General features: G+C 53.1%; 1 protein-coding gene across 1 annotated transcript in view; it reads right to left on the bottom strand.

Annotated features, from left to right (window-relative positions):
• Window positions 1-388: 388 nt before the first annotated feature.
• The window catches only part of NFATC2 (nuclear factor of activated T cells 2), a 136,265-nt gene continuing 123,603 nt past the window's right edge, over window positions 389-13,050 (bottom strand). Inside the window, 1 exon segment of the mRNA XM_032878965.1 lies at window positions 389-948. Coding sequence (XP_032734856.1) covers window positions 920-948 — 29 coding nt within the window. The 3' untranslated portion in view covers window positions 389-919.

Here is a 13,050-nt window from a genome sequence, read left to right as displayed (position 1 = left end):
GAGGACTTGGTGTGTGCAGTAGAGACAATGGGGGAGAAAAACCCCCCATACACCCCTTCGGGGACGCTCCTTCCGACTGAGGGAGGCACGCGGGTTGATTCTCTTCAGCGCAGATAAAGCGGCTAATGCAGACAGGTGTCTTGGGATGGAGGGGCGCTGGAGATGGGTTTGGGTAAAAAAAAAAAATAACCAGTGAACTTGGGGCCAAAGCCCGAGCTTGCTGTCCTACTCGGAGGCTAGGCCAGAGAGGGGGTTCAATCCCGGTCATGGGGGAACCCACTTAGAGAAAACTCAGGACTGCCCACCGCTTGCCTCGTTTCACACTTCACAAAAATCCCTGCACCGTTTTCGTGGTTTTTTTGGTTTTTGGTTTTTTGTTGTTTTTTTTTTTTCCCCTTTGGTTGCTGTAGCTCTTCTGGGATTCCTTCTCACAATTCAATGCACATGCTTGAGCTTCTTCACCCGTTCATGGAAAAGCGCTCTGGCCACCAGGGAGAAAGCAAGCGAGGCTAGCAGAAAGCCCTCGGCCTGCAGGCCTGCGGAGGCCGGTGCTCACGCCGCGGGCCGGGGTCCCTGCTCCAGGCCCGCCGCTCTCTGCAGGGTTGAGGAGCAGCGGGCCCAGAGAGCTCCCCCAATCCAGCCACCTCGGGCTGGCTCTAGGAAGCGGAGACAAAAGTAACAAACGTGGACACGTGTCATAACTTAAGGCTGAGTTTTAACCGGTCATTTGCTGTGGGCCAGACAGTCTTGCTTCAGAATGAGGAAACTGACCAATAAGGGTTCAGCCGTGGCCCGACCATGGCCGGGACCAGGCGGTCCCTAAGGAGGACGGTCCGGCTTCTGGTTTTTTCTTCAGCCCGGAAGCCAGGCCCGCTCAGGTCACGTTCCTTGGGTGGCTCTGTTTGAAAACTCCTTTCCTTCAAAAGGTACAGGAGCTGTATCTGTGACCTGGAAAAATGAACGCAGGGCTGGGGTTTAATCACGGGGGCCCACATCTTCCATCCCCCAGCCCAGCCCACACCCCAAGCTCTGGTCACTCCGTTCTCAGGCCGGTCCAGCGTGCTGTCTTGTGTGTTTGCTCAGCAGGCACTTAAGGTTTTTGGATGGGACACCAGGAAAGTCAACCGAGATGCTCTCTGGGATTTAAACCCCAAATCAAAAGGCAGAGTGTTCTCTCTGGTGTTTTACACAGAGAGGTGGCGAGCTCCTTAATCGAGAGTCAGCTTTCTGCCAGGACCTCGTCCCGCGCATGGCCTCCGGGCCAGGAGATGTACAGTAAAGGAAACAGAAGGTGAGGGCAGTGGAAGGCTCCCAGGGGTCAGATACGGAAGGTGTCTTGCTAATGGCATCTTCTACGTCTGATTTCTGGCGGGAGGTCCTGAAAACTCCTTCCTGATAATTTCATTAACTACAAAAGAACAGAGAGAGAGAAAGAGAGAGAGAAGGGGCGAGTGAGCGGGCGCCAACAACACAGATCAGCTTAGCTTTTCTAGAACTGGAACAAGGGGGCTGCTTTTTAAAACACGCTTTTGTTCTGATAATGCATCTGCTGGTTTTGAACCTAAGAAATGCTTTCCTCTGCTCTTTTTTCTGGAGGATGATATTTTATGCTAGAGGGGTTTGTGAAGGTAACTTTAAACATCCTGGCAGAGATGGTGCTGGGCCGGAGGGCAGGTGCTAAGTGTGTCCCGTCTCTCTGTTGACTCCCAAACCCCTTCCACTATTACAGTGTCCAGAAAAGCCCTACTATGTGACTCAACCCTAGTTGACCCCCAGAGCGTACGGTTCTCAGAAGAGGGGCCTTTCCACAGACAGCAGATGGGAATACCAAAACGACCAGCCATTGTATAGACAAAATCTCTCTCCGCACAACCAGGAATTCCTCCCCGCAACACACACACTAGTGAAGGACCACACCGTGAGTCTTCCGAAGGGGAAAATGTCCTCTGAGGGGTCTGGAAAATTCGGCCACCCCCTCCCCCTGGCAGGGACCCAGGAATGGGATGCCAGCCCCTGGCATCAAGAAGCTGGCTATCTTCTCCCATCTTGGTACCTTATCCAGGGCTGTGGTCCCTGGAAGAAAGGCAGTAAGGTCTTAATAGGGGGCAGCTGGCAAAAAGGCTTCCTTCGGCTTTCTTGGTAAAAGTTGCTGTCTGTGGCATCCCAGACCCAAGGCAGAGGTGTGTGTCCACCGTGGTTTGTGCAGTGGGATGGGTTGACTGGTCCCAGGGGCAGGAGAGGAGAGGAGGGAGGGAGACCCCTTTTGGGTGCCACGGAAGGTCTCCCAAGTTCTCCCGCAGCCCCTCCCTGGCCTCCTCAGCCTGCGGGTTTCATCTTTGCTTTTGTCTCTAACCGTTGAGATGTGCTCAAACTCTCCCCATGTTCAAGCTGAGCCCTCCAAGGTCCAGTGTCCTTTCCCAGAAACCCCCACATGGAGAGCCCACAGGCCCCAAGGAGGAGGCATGTGCAAATGCCAGAGGCAGTGGCGTTGAGCCGCAGCAGCATGTCTGAGCCTCAGCTCCCAAGCTCTAAGGACAGCATGTCTCGACCTCTCTGGGCCCGTGCCTTGCACTTCCCAGGGGAGCAAACAACCCGTGCACGCTGTTCAGTCCCCGTGAGGCATGGAGGTCCATGCAAGCTCCTCGCGTCCGCCTGGTCCGTGGTGTTCAGCCGCTGTTGCCTAAGATCGGGATAGGCCCAGCCTCTGGGTCGGACTCTGAATGAGTACTTTGCCCTGCAGGCCTCAGTTTGTGCTAGAAACTAGTCAAGCACACGCTCTGTTGTTCAGATACAAGGTGGGAGTCTGGGCTCTGGAGCCCGCTAACCAGGGTTCACATCTCACCTCTACTGTCTCCTCGCTTGCTGAACCTTGCCTCAGTCTCCCCATCTGTAAACCATGTACAAAACCATCCCCCCTTCCTTCCAGGGGTGTGGAGGAGCTTGGATAAGCTAATGCAAGTGCGGAAATGATCACCGTGCCTAGTATGGCGGTGTTCATAGTATGGTGTGCGTTAGATCTACGCCTCCGACGTGCTGTTTTGTGTCTGTTAGAACTGCAAACTGTGGAAGTGGATTCATTAGTAGCAACTCCGAGGATGAATTCATAGGCAGCGAACAAACATTCAGTGGGCACTTACTGTATACCAGGCACCAGCCTGGCTGACTCCCAGGGGCCCTCAGGCAGGAACCCCATGAAGGAACCCGCCCTCGTGTGCACCCTGCCAGGGCCTGGACTGCCCAGAGGCCTTTGTGCAGCGGGGCAGGGAGGCAGCAGTGAAAGCAGAATGGGAGGGGGGCAGTGTGGCTTCACGCGGAGCTTTTCAAAGCCCGGATTCTGAAGGGCTTCCTGTTTTCTCAATCTAGGAAACCAGAGGAGTCAATCCCTCATGGAAACTTTCCATCGCCCTGGCTTTCTAAAAATAGCTGGGAGGCAGCAGTGTTGGCACCACGACCCTCGCTAAAGGGTCGTTTCCCTCCTCAGAAGGCAGAGGCCGGGGCTGTGGCCCAGGAGAGGACGGAAGGTAGGAGACGCGGCCAGCAGGCCCACGCAGCCTTCCCCTCCTGCCTTCTGAAAGCGACTTCCAGGTAGAAGCTAATAGCGGCGTCTGGTAAAGCTATGGACACGGTGCACTCAGACCTTCATGGGCTTGGGGTGGGGGGCAGGGAGGCAGCTTTGCACTCCAGCCCCGAAGGGAGGCCTTGAACCCCACAAAAACCTCTCTGGGTAGAGGAACCTTCGCTTGCTGAAACCTCAGAGTGTGCTCCCCTGGCTGTGAACAAGGAGAGAAAGTTCCACAGCAGAAGAACCTGCTGGGCTCACCACCGCGGCAGCGGCAGTGCAGCCCGGTGGGTCTGGGAGCCTGGAGGGTTTCTTTCTTCTCCACCACTTTTCCTCCAGAGCCTGGCGTCCTGCCTGTACGAGGTCTCTCCTTCACAGCCAAGGGTACTGGAAGAGTGAGTGAGGCCACCCTACCCTTTGAATTGATGCCCCGGTGCCCACCATGAAACCCCTCCTTGGTCTTTCCCCAGCTTCTGTCCTTTAGGGGGAAGAGGGACTCCAGGCTCAGCCCTGGAGCACGTCATGCTCGGGCTTTGGTCTCACTCCCTTGCTCTGTCCCCTTAAGGTCTCCCTCATGCAAAAACCCTGCTCTGGGCCCCACCTGCTCTCTTAGGGGCCCTGCAACACCAGCTCCCTGCACCCTGGCTGGCCATTGGGTTTTCACCTGTGCCCACTAGGCCTCTGCCCTGGCTGTCTCCCTTGCCACCTCTAATGCCTTTCTCCACACTCCTTCATTCAAGGCTCTGCTCCCTCTCCTCCAGGAAGGCTGCCTGGGCACGCTGCAGTGCACACCCAGAGTCCCGCCCAGTTTCACTCTCCCTCTATCTTCTGTAGTCCTTGGTTCCTCCAATTCACCAGCTAGTGCTTTGGCTGTGGTCTTGTTCCCCACTGAGTCTTTAGCTTTTAAGCAGGATGTCAGGACAGAGGAAGTGCTCACTGACACTTCATGAGAAAGAGGAAGCTCAGGGGGATTAAGTAGCCTCAGGTCCTACTGACAGCTCTGGGCTGAGCCCCAGCTCTGACTGAGGTCTGAGTGCCGTGCTGTGGGTCAGCACTCCGCATTTTTTTCATCTGGTAAATGTTTGGAGCAATTCTTCTATGCCAGCCTCTGTACCTTTCCTCCCACTTCTTCTCAAACTGGGCCATGTGCATTTCTGCAACTAGCCCCTCTCCTTGTCCCAGCCCTGACTTCCCTCCTGCCCCTGTTTCAACGCCATCTTTTCATGGGAGCCATCTCCTGCTCCCACCCTCGGGCCCTCATTCCCTCCAAAAGCAAATACTGAATTCTCCAAATGCCTTGCTTGCAAACTCCTGGGCCAGGTTATCTGAGATCCCTGTATCTCCACGGTGTTCTGGATAGCACCATGCACACAGCAGGCACCTAAAGCATGAATCTCATTTCTACCCCCCACCCTCACCCCCAGGGATCCCGCATCATCAGCCTAGGTCACTTGGTTTGGGGAAGCACATTTTCCTCTGTCACCTTATTGACAAATGGGTTGCCTATTACTTATCTGGAGCCTTTTCTCTACAAAAGAATATAAGCCATTCATATTTAATGGAAGCTAACCACGTGGCAAGCACCGTAATAAATGCCAAGTTTTTCTTATACCAAACCCAGTAATCCTATCCTTGTTCTACAGATGGAGATAGGCAGTCACCAGCCATGCTAAGTGACGGCATCAGAATTTGAACTCAGACCCATGTATTAACCTCAACACTGTACAGCTACACAACTGATGAAGATGCTGTGCTATTAAGATCAGGAGTCATCACCTTCACCTTTCCTCCGTGGCCCTGGGGTCCTCCGTGTCCGGAAAAGGTAAAGGCAGCCTCTGCTAAGTTAACAGCCACGAAGGCCAAGTGCCGGGTGGTTAAGGTGGTCACGGAGTATCACTTTCTCAGAACACGATTGAGGCCAATGGTGCTGACTCTACCACAAGCTCCCCTGACCTTTTATCACCCTCTGAGTGAGGGCTGTGTTGAAAACACTGATGGATGTGGGTCCCACCTCGGGATGATTTCTGACACCTGAGGCTAAAACCAGACAGGAAAAGATGGACAGATGTATAATTATAACAATACTTACATCTTTCTCTTTAAAACTCAAAAAAAAAAACCCAACCTGGTAGCATAATAAGAAAAATATAACTATTCTAATAACATGGCTGTAGGCAAAAAAAAAAAGTAGACGAGGGACCACCAAGCCTTGTCTATCAAGGGCCAGACAAAACTGTTCTCCGAGCCCTGGGCCAGGCGGCCCCTTGCTCAACTGCTCAGCTCTGCCGCTGTGGTGTGAAAGCCACCACAGACAGCATTTGTGAGCAAATGGACGTGTCCGTGTGCTGATAAAACTTTATTAAACCGTAACAGGCTGGGGGGGCCAGATTTGAACAGACCAATTACCAACTGGCCAGAGACTTCGCGTACCAGCCCCTCGTCCACACCCATGGCAGAGAAGAACAGGGAAGTGGTGTTTCCTTCACCTGCTTTTGAGGAATGGCAACTGCAGAAGGATGAGCCTCCCCAGTAGGAGGCATTTCTAAATTCTAGGTGTTTATTTCTAAAGACCTGGGTTTCTGTTAGCATCCCACTCTGCCCTAGGAATTTTCTGGTTCACTTGAAGGGGACACTTGCATGCCGACTTCCTTCTCTCAGCTGAGCGCAGAGGTGCTCAAGCATCACCTTCCAGAAGAATGACTGCTCAGACTTGCATACGGAAAACCACGCCGATCGACAGTAGGTCTAATTTAAAAGGCTGTGAGGAGTCCTTTTGACTCTAGGCCTTGCCCCCTTAATTGCTGAGTTTGGAACTTCATCTCCCCTGAGAAAGCAACAACAGGAAGGAGTGGACAGACCCCATCCTGCTTCTCTCCCAAACCTCAAGCATGTGTTCTAAAATCTGGTTAGATCACGTGAGTGCCCACGAGAGTCTGGGGCCGGCCCCAAAGGCCACAGCCAGAAAGACACTCCTGGGGCTTGGATGGGAACGGGGGAGGCGGGGGGAGGCTGCGTCCTCCAAGCCCGAAGAGGCTGAGAGCCCTGACAGGTACAGCCCCGCCCCCACCCCCACCCCCACCCCCCAGCGCTTCGCCCGTCTTCACTCCCCAGACCCAGGCTTGGGGCAAGAAGGCAGGAGCAGAAAGCACAGGAGTTGTGCCGTCTTGTCCCAGCTGCTGGTGGGGAAAGTGGCTCAGACAGCTGAGCGTGAGCTCCAGGCCTGTTTTCCCCACTAGCATGTGGAAAGGGGCTCGGAAGAAAAGGCGGCTGGTGGCCTTGCCCTGGGACTTCAATATCAAAACGGATGATCAGTCCTCTGAGAACAAAACTCTCCCCGGGGTCTGCGTTTTGCTTGCTAAGCAACTTCCCAGCCACCGAGGCCTGCTCTGCGGGCACTTGGGAACAGTGAAGAACTTTCTGCAGGGGCCAGGCCAGACGTTAGAGGCTCAGTGACAAAGCCCCCGTAAGGTCAGAAGGATGGCGAGGTGCTAATACCAGGGAGGGGAGAAGCACATGCAAAAGGCCCTTGAAGAACTTCGGTTAAGTGGCTTGTGACAGTGTCTGATAGTCCCTGCTGGGGATCGTGCCAGGGCTACACCCCCCTCCCCCCTGGCCCCTTTTGTGCTGCTCCTGGGAAGGGCTAGGATCTCGGCAGAGCCAACCCTCCGGGCAACAGGATTCTGGGGACCCCCACCTCTTCCAAGCCCTCTGTAAATGCGGTAAGATTCACCAGTGTGCTGCTGCTCATTGGGGCCTTGGTGCAAGGAGCCCACTTTCTCTGACAAACAGGCCGTTCAAAAGCCACAGCCCAGGGAGCCGGGGAGAGGTCAGGAGGCCTGTAACCCCCCTGAGCCCACGGGCTGACTTCTGGGGAGGGCTCACCACACGCAGGCCGCCAGGTGTGCAGGTTCTACCCAGAATGATAGAGGCTCCGGTCACAGCAGTGACATCTCCACAGCAGAGGGGCAGAAAGTGGAGCATCGGGCCTCACTGACCCGCGGGGGCCTCCTGGGCCCTGGGCCGTGGAGTATGCAGTGGCTCCCAGGCTCTTCTCTGCAGGCCCAGAATCCCAACTCCCTGGAGAGAGGTCGAATGTGGGAGGCTAGCTCAGGGGCGCTGCTGGGTTCTGCTGGGGTCTGTGGGAAAACCCCCTCCACCTTGGACCAAGCACAGCAGCCGTGGAGAGCAGCTTGCAGGCTCCTCTGCCCTGCCTGGCTTCCCTCCGTCCCCAGTGCAGAACGCCCCTCCTCTGACCCACAGTCTGACTTAACCAGATCCACCGGGCAAAGCTGCACAAAACCAAAACAGAGCTGGTCCCCCGCAGAGCATGACCAACGGTTTAAATGTAGGAGCAGGACCTGGCTGTGCGCTTCCTGGCAGAGGCGGAGGCGACCCCTGGGAGAACATGCAAATTCCCAGAGTCTCATCCCCACCTCCCCACCCCAACCTGGATACTCCAACCTCCCAGACCGTCTCAGGGAAGTCCCCCAGGGGTGTCCCCTTACGGTGGTGGGGGAGGGGGTCCAGCCCTTAAGAGCAGGAAGTGTGGTGTCTATGAGGATGGTTGGAAAAGTTTTCTTCTACAAGTATTTCAAGTTAAGGAAACACACAGCTGGAAAACAAAAGGAGAAGCAGAAGATGTCAATTACCTTTAACTTTGATTTCTTGGATCAAAGATCACAGTCATTCTGTTTCATAATATGTTTTGTATCCAGCTAAGGTGTGTGTCTATCAGTTCTGAAAAAGATTTGCAAAACCATTTTTGAGAAGAAAGAAAAAAAAATCACCTTTGATCTCTATCATGCTTCTAACTCATGTTAATATCATCCATGTAATGAGTAGCAACCCTTGGCCGAGGCCCACTGAGAACCCAGGACAGAACTGAACCCTCTGGCTGTAGTTTAAGCCCACATTCTGCATCATCTTAACAACTGTGCCAGAATTAACCCCAAACCAGTGTTCAGAGGCCCTGAGAGGAGGGACTTGGTGCAAAGAAAGGAAGGTCTCTGAGATCAATGGGTATCAGCAAGGGTTTTGCAGGTTTTCTTTTTTCTAAGCCACCCGAAAGAGCCCTGGTGCCTCCCTAGCCGAGCGTTACAAATCAGGGTCAACCAAAGAGGTAACGTTTTAAAACTCTAGCTTCTGCAGTCAAAGGAAAATCAGCATTTCATGAAAAATCTACTCAAAAGTAATCCTTCAGGGTTTTCTATATGCTAAACTGGAACCCTGGTTCCTTCCTACAAGTGATCTAACCCCAGTGTGCATGCAAATTCATCAGACTGCACATTTTCTTCCCTTTTTTTTTTTTTTTTGGTTGATGATGAGAAAAAGTTACTATTTTTATTGCTCCTACCCAGTCCGAGCGCTGAAGGCCCTTACAAAGGGCTTGTGAGCTATCTACATTTCAAGCCATTCTCTTAGATCAGATTTTCTCTTCAATTTCAATAGGCCATACGCTCCCCTCTACCATCCCCTTTAAATGGACAAAGTCCAAGGCCAGGGTCTGTTTTGAGTGCCTGCAGTTGGAAACCTTTCCTGGGATTAATTTCTTTCAGGGAGTGACCCAGCCTTCACTAGATAGAGTTTCATCGGCGTCAGGAGGTAAACCAGGATGCTCTTTGGATCTCCACGAAATGCCCCCTTCAAAGGAGCTCACTGAATCAGGAAAGCTTTCCAGCAGTGCTGCAGCTAACGCCTGACCCCCCGGTGCTGGGCTCCAGCAGGGTCTGCTAGGGTTAGGCACAGGACCACCAACCAGCTCACCTCTCCTCTGTAAACACGGCTTGTACCCTGCATTTCAGGCCATCTCCTAAAGCCAAAAGGCCCACTCCCCCAATTCCGGGTGCCCGCAGCCCTACTGCAGCTTCCTCACTCCACTTTCCTCTCTCCACTCCACAGTGGCTTATACCAAACCCAAGAGCTGAAGGCACTGTCAGGCCATTCTCTCGGGGCCTTAAAATACCACCTGTATCCTGACAAATCAATGTTTTCAGCCCCAGACTTCACCCTTGAACTTCAGGCTCAAACCTCTAACTGCCCACCAGGCAGCTCAAACTGAACATGGCCAAAGCCAATCTCCTGCTCCTCGTCCCCCTCCCCCCACCCCCCCAAGCCCCCCACCCCGTAACCCTATACCACTTGTTCCCATCATAGGAAACCTTCTCCCTTCTTCCGGTTGTTCAGGCCAATCTTGGTCACAACCCACATCCCTCCATATGCAAATGCTTCTGGATTTACCCTCGAAATCTATCCGGAAACCAGCAGCCTCTACCACCTCCTGTCTCGATTGCTCCATTGGCCCCTCCCCTGCCTCCCTGAGCCTGGGCTGGGACTCCTGGTGTCTGCCCACAGCGGGTGGGCCTGTTGGCCTTCAAGGGAGAGCAATGGGCTCTGTTGTTACTCCCGGAAAAACCAGCTCCAGGGTGCTACCAGGGCCAAGATGTGTTCACTCCACATCTGCACCCACTCAGCACGGAGGAGGAAGCAGAGCCATGCACAGGTCCAAAGTCACGTGCCTGGAGCCGTAAGCCAAATCTGGGGAGAACCCCGGGGACCATGCTCTTAAGACCAGCCAGCTGGTACCAAGAAGCCAGCCCCGCTCTTTCTCCTTCCCGCTCCTCATCAAGAGTGTTCAGAGACTTTGTAAAACATCAAACTAGTTTGCGGCCTTTTGAGGTGCAGCTTCCTGTTTAGTCATGAAGTTTCACTCTTTAATGGTCTGTTTCTTGGTGGAAGACAGACGCGCCAAGAGGAGAGGAAGGGCCTGTTTCCATTCAACTAAGACCCCCAGACTCCGCTCAAGACCCAGATGCCCCCAACCCCTGGCCAGCTGTTCTCTCCTTCAGGCAGCTCTCCAGGTGCTTGCTTTACCTCTCCTGGCCCTCTCTGGGGAGTGCTGGTGGGATGCCCATTGCTCAGGTCAGGTTACTGAGGCACAGAAAGATGGAATAACTTGGCCAGGACCAGTGCCCTGCACTGGGCAGAGCTTGATAAGGCCTCTGCTTCAGGGACTAAAGTCCCAGGGTCCCTGCATTTGGAAGACCGTCTGGCTGCCCTGGGAGCTGGGCAAAAATGCAGACTTGCGTCGGTAGCCCTCAGAACCAAAGCGCTCTTCTGGCAGGGACATCCATGTCAGTCTTGTGGCCTCTCGTTGAGCCACACACGGGGATAAGAATGCCTCCCTGGGGGCGCCTGGGTTGCTCGGTGGGTTAAAGCCTCTGCCTTTGGCTCAGGTCATGATCCCAGGACCCTGGGATCGAGTCTCACATCCGGCTCTCTGCTCAGCAGGGAGCCTGCTTTCTCCTCTCTCTCTGCCTCTCTGCCTACTTGTGATCTCTGCCTGTCAAATAAAATCTTTAAAAAAAAAAAAGCCTCCCTGGCAAGGTTGCTGTGTGGATTAAATGATATGTTCTGACTTATGCATAGGTATTTATAAACTCCACAATAGGGTCCCCTAAAGAAGAAAGATGGGAGAGTGAGAGGAGAGTATATGAAAGGAGATGGAGACCTGGCCTAACCATTCTCTCAGATAACCAAGAATGTGACTCTTATTTCCCTACATGGTTCAAGAGGAAGTAGGTTCTTTTGATTAGCATGACTGCTCTGGCCAGTTGTTAGTAATATGGAGGAGGACCACAAGAGAGAAGGCCATGTTTAGAATTACCTGGCAAACATCAACAAACCCTCCCAAAGCCAAGGAGACGGCCCTCTGGTCCTCGAATAATTACTCCATTTTGTGGTCTTTCATGAGGCTACAGATAAAGACCAATGCAGTGATGTTGCGTTTTTACAACACTAGGCACAAACTGGTAAATCATTCCGCTGGTGCCGTGGGTTAGACGATCATTGAGGCTAGGGATTGGAAGTGCTTCACTGATTAATCAATGCTGATAATTAACATGCAAGCCCATGCTATCAACAGATAAAATGCAAAAACAGATCCAAGAATCTGTTACCCTGATGAATCCTACAACTAGCATCTAGTCTCCTAAAAACACAGGCGTGCTTCTGTAAGTGCGGTGGAATCAGATGGGGAAAACCTGTGTGCATCTGTGTCGGGGAGCTGACAAGAATTAGAGACTGGTCTAAGGTGCATTCAGTTTGACAGTTCCACAATGAAAACACCGATGTCCCTCCCAACAGGAGAAGTGACTACCGTCCTACCTTTCCAGGGTTCCACATGAGCTTACAATCTAGAGAAAAACAACATGGACTTTCTCTCGGCTAAGCTGTCCTACAAGGAAGGACTCACTGTAGAAACTCAGACCTGAGCTGGGTTTGCCCTTTCTGCCCAGTCCATTTCTCCAATTCAGCAAAACTGCTCCTGAGTTCAGGCCGCTACATTGCACCTCTACTGGCAAGCAACCACACAGCTTCTAAGGTAGCAACCACAGGCAGGAAAGCATTCTAAACAAACCCCCACTTGCTTCCTTGTCCCTCTGCCATTTCATCACGGCCTTGACCCCAAACCTCTGCTGCGAGGCATCAGCCACAAAGCAAGCATTGCAAAATAAGTTGTTGGCCAAACAGAAGCAAAAGAAAAGCACTTATTACTACATCCAGTTGAGATTTGGGAAAGGAACAGCGGTCCAAACCCACAAATCAGCCTGGGACCGCAAATGAGATGATAAAATAAATACCTAATTGTTTGGGAAGCCATTTTTCTCTTTGGGGGTGGAAGGAATGAACTAAACACTTCCACAAAGACACTGGAGTGTATTTTCTCCTTGTCCCATGAGACACAGGACAGAGGCTGGGGAGGGGGGTTAACAGGTGGAAGCCTGGTGCACTAAGAAGCACCTCCCTCCCAGGCCACTTTCCTCGTATCACAGAATGGCCCCAGACTTCCTCACGGCCTCTCCGGAGCTGGCCTGAAACCCTGTCCTGGCTCATGAGACCCTGCCTTCAAAGACCAGCATGGCCCTGGACGCTTGGAAAGAACTCACTGGCTTTTAGTTGACTCCTGCAACTCTGTCTCCATCTCACCTTCCAGATCCTTCTGTATCCTCCCACATCTACCCTGATCAGCTCAGAGCACAATCCATCCCCAGAAGGACACCCCCCCACACACATCCACAGCCCAACACAAGCCCGTGTCCTATAAGGAGGCCTCCTACCACTTTGCACTCCCTTCCACTATACCTGCCTTGTCTTGAGCATCTTGTCTTAAAATCCCCCCGAAAGAGTTCAGCCACGTCTGCCTCCCTCTAGCTTGGGTTGGTGTAAGACTTGCCTCCTGAGGATGTAGGCCTGACCCCTGGTTCTCTTGGCAAGCCCTCCCTCTGGGGCCCAGCCCTGGGCAAGCCAACCTGCCTTGGGGAGGGAGAGGGCAAGTGCAGGGCCAAGAACTTTCCACCTTCCTGGTTCAGCCAAGGGCCTGTGGGTCGGTGAGAGCAAGATAAATCAGGGACCGCCTGGGCCATCCAGTTCACTCCTTCTAGGCTCAAAAAAGCTACTAGCTTCTTGCAAAGAAATTTTACCAGGCCTGAGCA

Source organism: Lontra canadensis, unplaced genomic scaffold, assembly GCF_010015895.1.
Source record: "Lontra canadensis isolate GAN:19392208 unplaced genomic scaffold, GSC_riverotter_1.0 scaffold65, whole genome shotgun sequence".
Classification (NCBI taxonomy): Eukaryota; Metazoa; Chordata; class Mammalia; order Carnivora; family Mustelidae; genus Lontra; species Lontra canadensis.
Note: the sequence above shows the minus strand (reverse complement) of the source record. Positions and strands in the feature narration are given on the sequence as shown.